Source organism: Crocuta crocuta, unplaced genomic scaffold (genome assembly GCF_008692635.1).
Source record: "Crocuta crocuta isolate KB4526 unplaced genomic scaffold, BGI_CrCroc_1.0 scaffold318, whole genome shotgun sequence".
Classification (NCBI taxonomy): Eukaryota; Metazoa; Chordata; class Mammalia; order Carnivora; family Hyaenidae; genus Crocuta; species Crocuta crocuta.
In genome coordinates, this window is record NW_027531425.1 from 5,275,963 (window position 1) to 5,288,158 (window position 12,196).

Sequence of the window (12,196 nt, forward strand, 5' to 3'; positions counted from 1 at the left end):
GTAGCCTGTCCTGTTATATAACTAGTAACATATTATCGTATGCTAGTTCTCAATAATGGCTATTGGGAAGAAAGGCAAAATTGTGCCCTGGTTATGTATCAGGTATCAACTTGTGCTGAATGAGTCACGAGCCCACTGATATATGGTCAAGAAAAGTAATTTTTTTCTCTTTACCTTATATCAAGTGAGATTAGGCATGGCTGTGAAGAAGAAATAAGATAAAAGCTTACTGGCTGTTACATAAAATCTGGAGGTAGGCATGGTGACTCTGTTCCATACCATGAGATCTAAGCTCCTTCTAGTGCACCTTTCTGCCAGACCCAATGCATGCCCTTTATTCCTGGTCCACCCTAGTGGTGGAGCTCCATCTGAATTCAGTGCGGCAGGATGGAAGAAGTGACAAAGAAGGGAAAGGCTAAATGGGCCTTCTTTTAAGGGTAGGTTCTAGAAATTTCCGCATGATATTTCTCTTTATAAGTCTTTGGCCAGGACTTTGTTTCGTGACCACATCTAGTCACAAGTATTATTGGGAAAGTAGTTTTTATTCTGGACTGCTACGTACCTAGTGAAAAATCAAGAGTTCTATTACCACGGAAGAAGTGGGGAACTTGGTATTGGTTAATACCCAGTCATCCACCATATCAGTGAACTCCTTCATAAGAATTCCTTAAATATATGAGGGGGTAGATATGAAAATGCCAAAGGGTGTAGGTTTCACTTTTTATAATAGGTAACTTGGCTTCATGACAAAATGTTCTAGAATACTTGAACAAATCTTATAGTGCCCACCAAGAGACTTTTTTCATTCTACTGTTGTAGTAGAAGGTTAGTTGTATCAAACACTTCCTGATTGGGCTATTTACTTGATAGGATTTGGAAATGTTTATTTGATTGAATCAAATTGAAAACTAATCAAATTGAAATCAAATGTTTATTTTTAATTGCCCATTATTCTTCCCTAGGAGGTCTTTCTGGGTCTCCCCATGACTTGGTTAGGCATTTCTCTTAGTTGTTTTTCCGATAACCCTGTACTTCACCTATTATGGCCTTTAATATATCATATTTACAGGCCTGCACACCTCATTGGGCAGTAAGATTTGGGCAGTTAGAGGGGCAAGGACTCATATGATAGCTGCTCGGTTGGATACTTGTTATTGAAGTAATAAAAAATTCACCCTGGATGAAGGATCACTTTGGATAAAAGCGGTGAGGAAACAGAATGACCCTAAGACAGAGAGGTGCGCTGCAAACAGGTGTGGGTGAAGTAGATGAAGTAGATGCTCTGAGCACAGAGCCATGAAGATGAAAGGGCAAGCTGGCCCAAGAGCAAAGCTGGGAAGCCAAAACCTGAGGGTCCGACTTATGCTGGAGCCTGGAGAAGGAAGGGGTGCTCTGTGGTGGAAAAGAGAGTTTGAGATATACCTAGTCGGCTCTTAGATTTGAGAGGCAGTTCAGGAACAGGAAAAAAAAATGCACTGTTGGCATTTGGAAATCCAGCGTTTGAACCTGTGCTGAATTAGTCCTTGGGCAAGCTGATTAACTTTTTGAGTCTCCCATTTTGTCACTGGGAAAATAAATTAACAGGCCTATCTGGCAAGGTTGCTATGAGGATCAGATGGATGGATGTGATAAGAAAGTACCTATTAGAGCAACTGGTATGTCGTTTCTTTCCTTCTTTTCATTCTCTAGAAAGAATAGTTTGAACTTAGGGGTTGTGACCTAGAGCCCTATGGGAAATGTTTTATATAAGGAATCGAGGATGGAGAGAACAGGTGACCTGGAGGGGAGGTTACACAGAGCTCAGGAGACACTTATATTAAGTTGGCACAACTGAATTTAGTGGCTACACTTACTACCTAAGTATGGTGTGAGAATTCTTACCTTGTAGCAGTATTATAAGCATGTTCCGGAAAGCAGGCCAAAAGAAGTATTTTGAAGAGAATCACTATAGTTGGCAGGTAATGGAAAGAAAAGCTCAGGGAGCACCTCCTCATTGGGCATGCATGCTGTGGTGTAGGAGAAGCCTTTCGTGTGAAGGGTCATTTTCTCCCCCTTTTCCTTCCCTTCCTTCTTCCTTTTGCCCTGAGAAAGGAAAATATCTTTGCTAACCATCTGTCAGATGGCTCCCAGGACAGGAAAAGTTCATCAAAGGCAAAAGAGCCACTAATTTGTTCCCTTTTTGGGGGTGGGGGACATTCATTTGTCACTTGATAATTAGTTAACTGCATACTTGTCTTATGTCTCCTTTTAGTGTGTAAGGTCTTTGAGAGTAGAGACTATATTCTAGTCATTTTATCCTCATTAGTAGCTATAGGGTTATATGTTTTCTGGCTCTGACTGAGACTTTTAAGAAAATTTTTTTTAACATTTGTTTTAGAGAGACAGAGTCAGAGCATGGGTGAGGGAGGGGCAGAGAGAGAGGGAGACACAGAATCAGAAGCGGGCTCCAGCTCAGAGCTGTCAGCACAGAGCCCGATGCAGGGCTCAAACCCATGGACCCAGAGACCATGATCTGAGTCTAGGGCTCAGCCAACTGAGCCACCCAGGTGCCCCTGACTGAGACTTTTATGAAGCGTAGTCACTATATCAATGAATGCAGAATTTGTTTTTTTCAAATTGCTTTTCTTGTCTTTTCTTTGCCACCCTTTATAATCTCATGTATCTTATATACTGGTCTATTTTTATTTTATAGGGATGCTGTTCAGATATCTCATCAATGGTAAAAGAGGCTCAAAAGAAAATAATCCAAATTGTACAACAAGCTGTAAAGTATGTGGGACAGTTAGCAGTTCTTAAAGGGACCAAGCTACATTTTCCGGAAAACAGTAGCAATAAGGCTACCAGTACTCGGGTAATTTGGTAATATTGGTTTTGAAAGACTTCATCTGAGGGACAGTAGACTTCTGATAATAGTATCACTAAACACGATAAGTTGTTTTTATTTTAAAATACCTCATGCTTTTAGTAGTTTAGCAATACAATTTAAAACTGTTTCAATCTAATTTGGTTAAATGTACTGGATAATTCTGGAATCCTCACTTTACTTTTTTGGATCTCTGCTTTCATGATAACCACCTACTCAGCCAATCAACATATAAAGAACTCTATAATTCTAGAAAATTTGTATTTGCTTGTTTTAAGTATTCATGCCATTGAAAACATAGAATGTTACTGTGTTCTAGCAATGTAGTGTCCTGCCTAAGATGACAGACATTCTTTATAGCACGTTCTATGTGGAATGCTAATTACAGGTTTGCTACTTTTCTTATAGACTCTTAAATCTTATTCCAGCTTTGGCTGAATTTAATAAACTTGGAACTTATTATAGTCCTAAAATAAGCAGAAAATATAAATCAATTATTCTATAGTATTTTAAAAACATAAGACCTGAGTTTTTCAGTTAATGCTTAAAAATTTTTTTCTAGGAGGATTTCATGGATGCTCTTTGTGATGGTGTAGGCTTAGGAATGAAGATTCTATTAGATTCTGGACTAGAAAAAGCAAAAGAACTTCAGCATGAACTCTTAAGGCAATGTACCCAAAATGAGGTAAGAAGAATGAAAGAACATTCTACATAGTACCAGATGGTCTATAAAGGTGGTTTAAAAAAATTAGTTCTGAGGCACCTGGGTGGCTCAGTCGGTTAAGCATCTGACTTCGGCTCAGGTCATGATCTCACGGTTTGTGGGTTTGAGCCCCACGCCGGGCTTTGTGTGGACAGCTCAGAGCCTGGAGCCTGCTTCGGAATCTGTGTCTCCCTTTCTGTTTGCCCCTCCCCTGCTTGTGTTCTGTCTCTCTGTCTCTCAAAAATGAGTAAATATTTTAAAAAATTAGTTCAATAAATTGGATTCTTACAAATTTATGTATTTTAATTTGTGTTGAATAATATTTTTATTGAAAAAGCTGATGTTCTCATTATGTCATGGTGATATTTTCCGAAGTCATTCTTGAGCTACTGCAGCCTCTGCTGTATAATTTTCAGTTACTGTACGTGGTTACACCTGAGAGCGCAATGGAGTGTGATGGTGACACCTAGTGTTCACTTTCTGCTTGTCTTTTTCTTCTTGATCTTTGGTTAGGTCTCTACTTTTCTGCTTAAGAATAGAAACTACCATTTATGGATCCAGTATTTCAAGCTAAATATTTTTCCAGAGGCATTCAATCTGTTGTTTCATACCAAGATACAGAACCAACGCAGATTTGAGTGACTTCCTAAAATGTGCTTCCTCTCCACCTCCTCCAGCTAACATGAAACCATAAAACCAGTGCTGTCCTAGGGGTGGCACTGTGTTTAAAACCTGTCATTTTCCAGCAATTATTCATCAAGTTAGTGCTCTGACTCTGTTTCCTCACATGCCCTATGTAATAATACCTATGTCCTAGGTTGTGACATTATTTACTAAATTACTTATTAAATCATCCCCTGGTGACAATTACAGGACTTGTTGCTTTACATATAATAGTGGTGCAAGGTGGGAATTACTCATCTTCCTACGAGTTCCACTGAGCTGGAGCACCTTGTCCCGTCATCCTGAGCCAGGGTTTTATATTCTGCCCACCTGACTCCGAAGCTCAGCATACTACGTACATAAGTTTTGTAAGCTGTTGTTCATGTGCTAAGTTCCTTCTTTGAGAGTCACTATTAACAAATTGGGGAGTCGGAGGGTAAGTTCAGATTTTACGACTGTGAGTTTCAGAGACTTGTCCGTTCTACAATCTCATTGTAACAACTTCCTGTTGAAACCATCTCTGCCCGTTCCTTTTCCTTTCCTGGAGTCAGTGTGTGGGGATGGGGCTACCTGGGCACGTTTCGCTTCCCGGGATCATCCCCCCCAGGATGGACACTCATTTCCAGTTGACCTAGGAAAGTAAATCCGGTGGAGGACTGTTAGCTTCCACCCCTCTGGCTCATTGTTTCCAGGAAGGCATCAAGTAAGTTAGGGTTTGCTTTTTTTTTTTTTTTTCCCCTTTAGGAAAACCTTTTCACTAATGTATGTCTAGCTTCCTTATCTGGGGGGAAATTTTCCACGTAGGCTGGAGAGGGTCTCCATTCCTTTCCTCAGACTAAAAGGCTTTATAGACTAATCTCCGCCCAAACCGTCTCAAAGCTGGAGAAAGACAGTGAACATTAAGTTGCTGTCCTACTTCCTGTGTAGCCTTGAGCTGCTTACCTGAGCCCCACTTGTTCCATTTAAAATGTGACGATGACCCAGGGCACCTGGGTGGCTCAGTCGGTTGAGCATCTGACTTTGGCTCAGGTCATGATCTCTGTGTTTGTGGGTTCAAGCCCCACATCGGGCTCTGTGCGGACAGCTCAGAGCCTGGAGCCTGCTTCAGATTCTGTCTTCCTCTCTCTGTGCTCCTTTCCCTCTTATGCTCTGTCTCTCTCTGTATCTCAAAAAAAATACAAAACATTTTAAAAATTTTAAAATAATGTTTAAAATATGACAATGACCATATGTGCTTCATAAGGTTGTTCTGAGGATCATGTGTCAGGCAAATCTTAGGTGCCTCAGCTTGCTTGCTCCTGTTCTCTGTATAAGTTTGCCTCTCTCACTTTGTGTTTTTGTTTTTTACAATAAAAGCACATTCAAAAGGAGCTCCTTTTGTCACTAGATCAAGATATGTGGGTCTAAGCATATTCTAGGAGACATGAGGCCAATTTCAGTTCTGTGTGCAATTTTGAGGAAAGTAGACTCCTCCCGACCACTGCTGCCATCTCCAGTTGGTTTTGCTCAGCAGCACTATTTATCACTAAAACACTTTGTCTATCACTGTTTCCAAATAGAATGTCTGCTGGCAGTAAGTGCAACAGGCTATAGAATAAGTTAATGAAAAGTAGAGATGAAGTAATGCATGTGAATGTGCTTAGTAAGTAGTAAAGCAGGGTGCGGATGTTAGCTTTGCTATTGTTTTGAGGAAATAAACAGCAAATGAGTCAGGCCCATCTTGCATAAAATTCACAGTATCTGTATTTCATGCAGACCTCTACCTCCCTTGCTCTCATTTTCTTTCTGTAGAACACCATGGTGTTTAGTCATGGTGGGGTCTTAGCTTATCGTATTCACAGAAGTCAAAACTCAAGAACCTACAGAAGGAAAGCACAGAATCTGAAAAAGTAGAAAATGGACTCAAACATAAGGCATAGGAGTTATAATTGTAAAGTTGGAGTCAAGGGAAAAAACGAATTTGGATGGGTTTTTTTGTTGTTGTTGTTGTTAGTTTGTTTTTACCAGACACAGGAAATCTAAGACCTAGGGAAGAACTGTGTGGTTAAAGCCAATTAAATTCTTAAAACAGAATCTCCTGGCAGAAATTAAGGGAGAAGGCACCTTAGGGGGCAGCATTGAGCAGCACAAAACCAAAGGCTTAGAATTTACACTGGGGTTTCGGCCATGGAGTGTGGGATCTGTTTTCTTATTAGTAAAAGGAAAACAATTGCATATGCAGCATAGGGCTGTAATTGAGAAGCAAATAATAAAACATGTAAGTGAAATAACTTGGACATAGGAAGACAAATATTATCTGATCTCACTTATATGTGGAATCTAAAAATAACACTTAATTCATAGAAACAGAGAACAGATTAGCGGTTACCGGAGGCAGAGGGTGGGGGTGGGTGAAATGGGTGCAGGTGGTCCAAACGTACCAACTTCCAGTTATTATAAGTCCTGGGGATGTAAAATACAGCACAGTGACTATCGTTAATAATATTACTATATTGTGTATTTGAATGTTACTAAGCGAGTAGATCTTAAAAGTTCTCATGACAGGAAAAAGGCTTGTAACTATATGAGGTAATGCATGTTAACTAAACTTATTGTGGTGATCATCTTGCAGTATATCGAATCATGTTGTACACCTTAAGCTAATCCAATGTTATTTGTCAAATATATTTTAATAAAACTGGCAAAATGTATATGTAGTTCTTAGAGTATAATATTTGCTTGGTATTAGTTACCTCACCCTCTTCCAAGGGAAGTCTTGGAAATTTCATTCCTATAAATATTTAAGTATAAGATAAAATGCTATTATTATAACAAACATCAGAGGATATCTGTGTTTAATGTAGAATCAGTATGCAATTTATTTTGAAAGAAATTTTGCTCACATGAAATAGGTACTGCAGCTGTTTAATTATAGTCCCAATAAAAGAACTTGAGTCTTTTGTCTTCTTAGGCTAAAATTCTTCCCTGCCTTGTCTCATAGAATTCTAGGATTTTTAAACTTTTAAATAATTATTTGTATAATAAAATATGTTCACATTCTCTACAGGTTACCAAACAGATGAAAGCTAACGCCATGGGATTGATTGGATCTCTTGAAAACATCTTTGCTGAGTGGAAAACAGTTGAGAGAAGCTTTAAATTGTTTTTGTGTTTACTTTTCTTTGGTGTATTTTATCATTTCATTTGGTTTAAGTGTAGATATGCTATGTTATTTCAGTTTTTATCCTTAGCCAGATAATTCCTTTGTGCATGTTTAGTTGAAGCACGTATAGTAGCTCTATAGTACTTCCTCTTGGATGTCATAATTTATTTGTTTTAGTAACACATAAGGTATTATATAGAAATTGATTAATATTAATGTATTTTATCTATCTCTTAGTTTAGTAACTGTCAGCTTTTGCTGATATAGTCATTGGCAAAAAAAATTGTGTTTAATGGGGGCCCTGGGTGGCTCAGTAGGTTAAGCATCCAATTCTTGATATCGGCTCAGATCCTGAACTCATGGTTCCTGAGATCCAGTGAGCTTCTGTCAGGCTCCATGCTTACAGCATGGAGCTTACTTGGGATTCTCTCTCTCCCTCCCTCTCCTTCCCTCCCCCACTCCTCTTTCTTTCTCTCTCTCAATATAAAGTTTTAAACATTGTGTTTAATAATCAATGTGTTTAAAGATTTTAAAATATAGGTGAATTAGACAAATTATTTTATTCTCATATCACAAGTAAATAGAAAAATATAAACCAAGTATATAATCAATGTGTTAAAAAGGAGAGAAATACCTATGGGTTGAAATTTTTTATTTAAATAAAAATAAATGGGCGATGTTAGGTTGAACTCTAAAAAATTAAATAAATTTATCTTTTATGGTATTGGGTAATAAAGGGTGCTATGGTTTTATTTCATTCCCATGTAATAGGACAATTGGATTTTGATTTAAAATCAATTTAAAATTCTTGGGGTACCTAGCTGGCCCATTCAGTAGGGCATGTGACTCTTGATCTCCATGTCATGAGTTCAAACCCCACGTTAGGTGTAAAGCTTAGTTAAAAACAAACTTTTTGTGGTGGGGAGACCACCTGGGTGGCTCAGTTGGTTAAGTGTCTGACCTCTGCTCAGGTCATGATCTCATAGTTTGTGAGTTCGAGCCCTGCATCACGCTCTGTGCTGACAGCTCAGACCTTGCAGCCTGCTTTGGATTCTGTGTCTCCTTCTCTCTCTGCCCCCCCCCCATTCATTCTCTCTCTCTCTCTTTCAAAAAAAATAATAAACATAAAAAAAACTTTTTAAATAAAAAATAAAATTAATTAAAAATTTTTATTTTTGTGAAAATAGTAATTATTAATATTATATTTGGTCTTGCCTGTGGAAACAGAATTAAGCACTGGTGAGGCAATCAAACTTATTCTTCTTCTTGGACATAAGATTCTGGTGATTAAAATCATATTGACTAAGTTTTACTGTCATGTAGTCTATTGTTTGATTTCTTTTTAAATATTAACTTTATTTACAGAAAAGTTTCAGAAGCGAACTACAACAAGAAAATTCTGGATACCAAGATTTGAAGAAGATGGTTAATCTTGCTCCAGAATTCCTAAAGTTAAAACATTGCTTAGAGCAAACTATTCAAATTATTATTTCTGCACTGAGAGGTATATACTCCAGATGGAATTTGCAATTAATCAAAAGTTTATAGTTTAAAGACTCTCAGACATCTGTTCTTTTCATTTCTAGTCTAATTCATTAACTCAAGTCTAATTAATGCTACTTCCTTGACATTAATTACCAATATAGGAACTTGAATGGTTGCATTCTCACTTAATATATGTAATCACATTGCCTAAATAATTAGATCCTACAAAACCAGGTGCTTAGTTAGCAGATAAGCTGAGTAATCTTAAGTAGTTTAGATTTGTCTTGATAGGGTTACTTTGACCTAAAAGATACCGGCAGTCCTATAACAGTAATAAATACATGATAAAAAATGAAAAAGTTAATTAACTTTTTCTTCTCCTTGCATAGGATGCTACAGTGATAAAAACCTTCTCAAGAATTGTGTTGAAAGTCTTTGCACCTTGACCAAGGATTTTCATGAAGACTTCAGCGTGCACTCTACTTCTCTTGACAGCTGTGAGAAGAGACTACCTCAAGGTGACCACAGGGGACTAGAATCTCTCGTCAAGTCACTCCTCTTATGTTTTGAATCTGAAGAAAGTCCTAATTTGTTGAAACCCTGGGAAACTTGTAATCAGAATACCAGAGAAGAAGGGCAACAATCTAAATCAAGCAGGACTGACTCCGTTAGGAATAGAGGTGTACCAAAGCGTGTCTATGAACTCCATGGCTCATACCCAGCAGTGACGTCAGAGGAAAGCACACCCAGTAGGGTCCAGTGGGTATGAATTCTGCTACAGAGGCACTTTGTGCCCATCCATGAAAGAGAGAGAACACTGGGCAGGCAGTTTCCCTCACGTAAGAGAATATATAAAGCAGGAAGTCAGCATAAATGTTTCAAAGAAGTAAGTACATGTGTGCTGCTGGTCTTCCACTGGGTATAAACAGTATAAGCATTATGGACTCCTGATTTCAGAATGTGCATTCAGAAGTGTCTCAGGCAATTTTGAATAGGCATTTATTAAATTGGAACATGGTGGCAAGAGAATGAAATTAGGAGTTTGAAAACAAGTGAATGGTCTCTTCTCCAGGTTCTCATTGTCTTGAATTTTAAAGGCTTATTTTTAATATTGGTATATACTCTCTGGTTGGTTCTTCAGCTTGCTTGTAAATGGTTACTATCATTATTATAAGTTATTTTCTCATGAGTCGAAACATGAATAATCAGCCACCTTTGTGCCCGTGCCTTCTCTCCTCTGTAAATAGCTACAATGAGGTTTATGGTAAAGTTGCCAATGTGTTTAACTAAGGCAGCTTAACTTATATTGTTAAATCTAAAACTCTTCTTGAAAGGTTAACTGGTTGCCATTTTGAATAGTGTGTTCAAGGCATAGTTTCCTTTTCTTTCCAAATTATAAGTAGCTACCTAAATATAGTATGAGTATATATTAATAATATGACTTGCTGGCATAATAGTTCACTATGTTGTCTCTGTTCCATAATGGGGGCTATATGAATATAATTTAAAACCTATTAAATATTGATAGAATCACACCTATTGAATGGGGTTAGGAAATCAGAGGCTGGACCTTTTCTTGATAATGCTTGCTTTGTGAAATGTGTAGTGAAAGAGTTTGTACATGATTTGATGAGGATGAAAGATCCTTGTTATATCTCACAGCTTAAAACACTTTGATTTGCAATCAAATAATAAAGAGAATATTCTACTTTGGGGATCTTTCACTAAGGAACTGACTTGATGTTTTTGACCACAAACATATGTGTAATTTGGAAAGACACCTAATGATTCTGCTTGGATGATAAGGAGTAGTTCTTAGAGAATAATTCTTGTAAATAACTTGATCGTTGCATTTTCCCCTTTCACTGCAGATGCCACTTGCACATTTGACAAGACTAGTGAAAATTGGATGTTAATACCATAAGTAAATTTGATCATTTCTTTGTTAGGGAAAGATTGTAAATAAATGCTGGTTATTGTAGCTGGAACAGTGTAAATAAACCATGTGCTGTGTTGCCAGGTACTTTAAAAAGGTGCAGTGTAGCAAATTTTGCTTTTATTTTCTTTTCTCTTTTTCTTTTCTTTTTGGCATTTGAGCTTGTATTCTCTCTGAAGTTCGAAACATAACTTTTAATTGTCAGTCCTCTGCCAAAAGTAGCACTTTTGCTATCAAGTTTTATAAAATTTTATCACTGAGATGTACATTTAAAAACTTTTCTTGAAGGTTGTACTTCTTTGAAGAACTTTCTAAAGTATCAGTACAGTAATTTTCATCTTAATGTTTGGTACTTACTCTTTACCCTCTGCTTTGTAAACTCATAAATTCATTGGTCAGAAACCTGTTAGTGATGTTGTAAAATTTTGAATATGTATATATATTTATACTTTGAAGTAAATTGTTATGCAGTATATGAATGAATGATGAAAAATATATTTGCTGTAGAATCATGTGCACTGATGAGAATGTTATAAAGAGGATGCCTTTAATAAATCTTATTGGCTTCAGAATTAGCTCCTGGCCTAAGGTATTTTTATTTTCTTGCTTTTCTTCATTTACTTTGTTTCTGACTCAAAATTGCTGTAATAGCTCTGCCTTGATAATAGTTATACTAGTTACCTAACAGTTTTACATGTAATTGTGATAATATTTATACTTGTATCACAGAGCAAATAATTAGGAAATAATAATATTGGGACAACCACTTGGATTTTCTTTTTTTTTTTTTTAACATTACTCTGCCTCTTTGCAGTCGGTTGTCTGGATTAGATTTATCCCCATGTGCTGTAGTGGAAAGAGCATGAGCTTTTGGAGTTTGACACATTTTTCATGCAGTTGGAGTGTGAATCCGGAGGCGGCTATTTAGTAACTATATGACCTTAGACAAGTTACTTGCTATCTTCTTACCCATTTCCTCCACTGCAGAAAGAACAGTGATACCCCTCCTCAAGGCCTACGTCAGCATTAAATGAGAAAAATGTAGGAATAAGTCCTGGCATGTAGTGGATCGTTAGTAAATGTTAGTGTCTGTCCATCTTTTGCATTACTAGCAACTAAACCCTTGTCACGACGTATATAGGATCCCGTCTGGTGCAGGCTTATGCCACTCGTGATATTCTGCTCATGTACTGAGTTGTACTCCAATGCTTTAAACATGGCATACTTGAAAATAGATCTGCTGCCATTAGGTTCTGTGATAATAAAAGGACTAAACGGTATCTCACCAGCCTTCAGGAAGGTAGAGTAGGATATGGGTGTGTCCTTCATGAGGTCCTTCTGAAATTTTTAGCAAAATAGTGTTTAGTTAACTAATTAGCCTTTTTGAGAGGTTGGGGGAAGGAC

General features: G+C 37.4%; 1 protein-coding gene across 1 annotated transcript in view; it reads left to right on the forward strand.

Annotated features, from left to right (window-relative positions):
- KIF14 (kinesin family member 14) overlaps positions 1-11,327 on the forward strand; it is a 52,169-nt gene extending 40,842 nt beyond the window's left edge. The window contains exons 25-29 of the mRNA XM_077772086.1: positions 2,693-2,851; positions 3,426-3,548; positions 7,276-7,350; positions 8,737-8,875; positions 9,246-11,327. Of these exons, the coding sequence (XP_077628212.1) occupies positions 2,693-2,851; positions 3,426-3,548; positions 7,276-7,350; positions 8,737-8,875; positions 9,246-9,625 (876 nt within the window). The 3' untranslated portion in view covers positions 9,626-11,327. The remainder of the gene's footprint in view (positions 1-2,692; positions 2,852-3,425; positions 3,549-7,275; positions 7,351-8,736; positions 8,876-9,245) is intronic.
- The last annotated feature ends 869 nt before the right edge of the window (positions 11,328-12,196 follow it).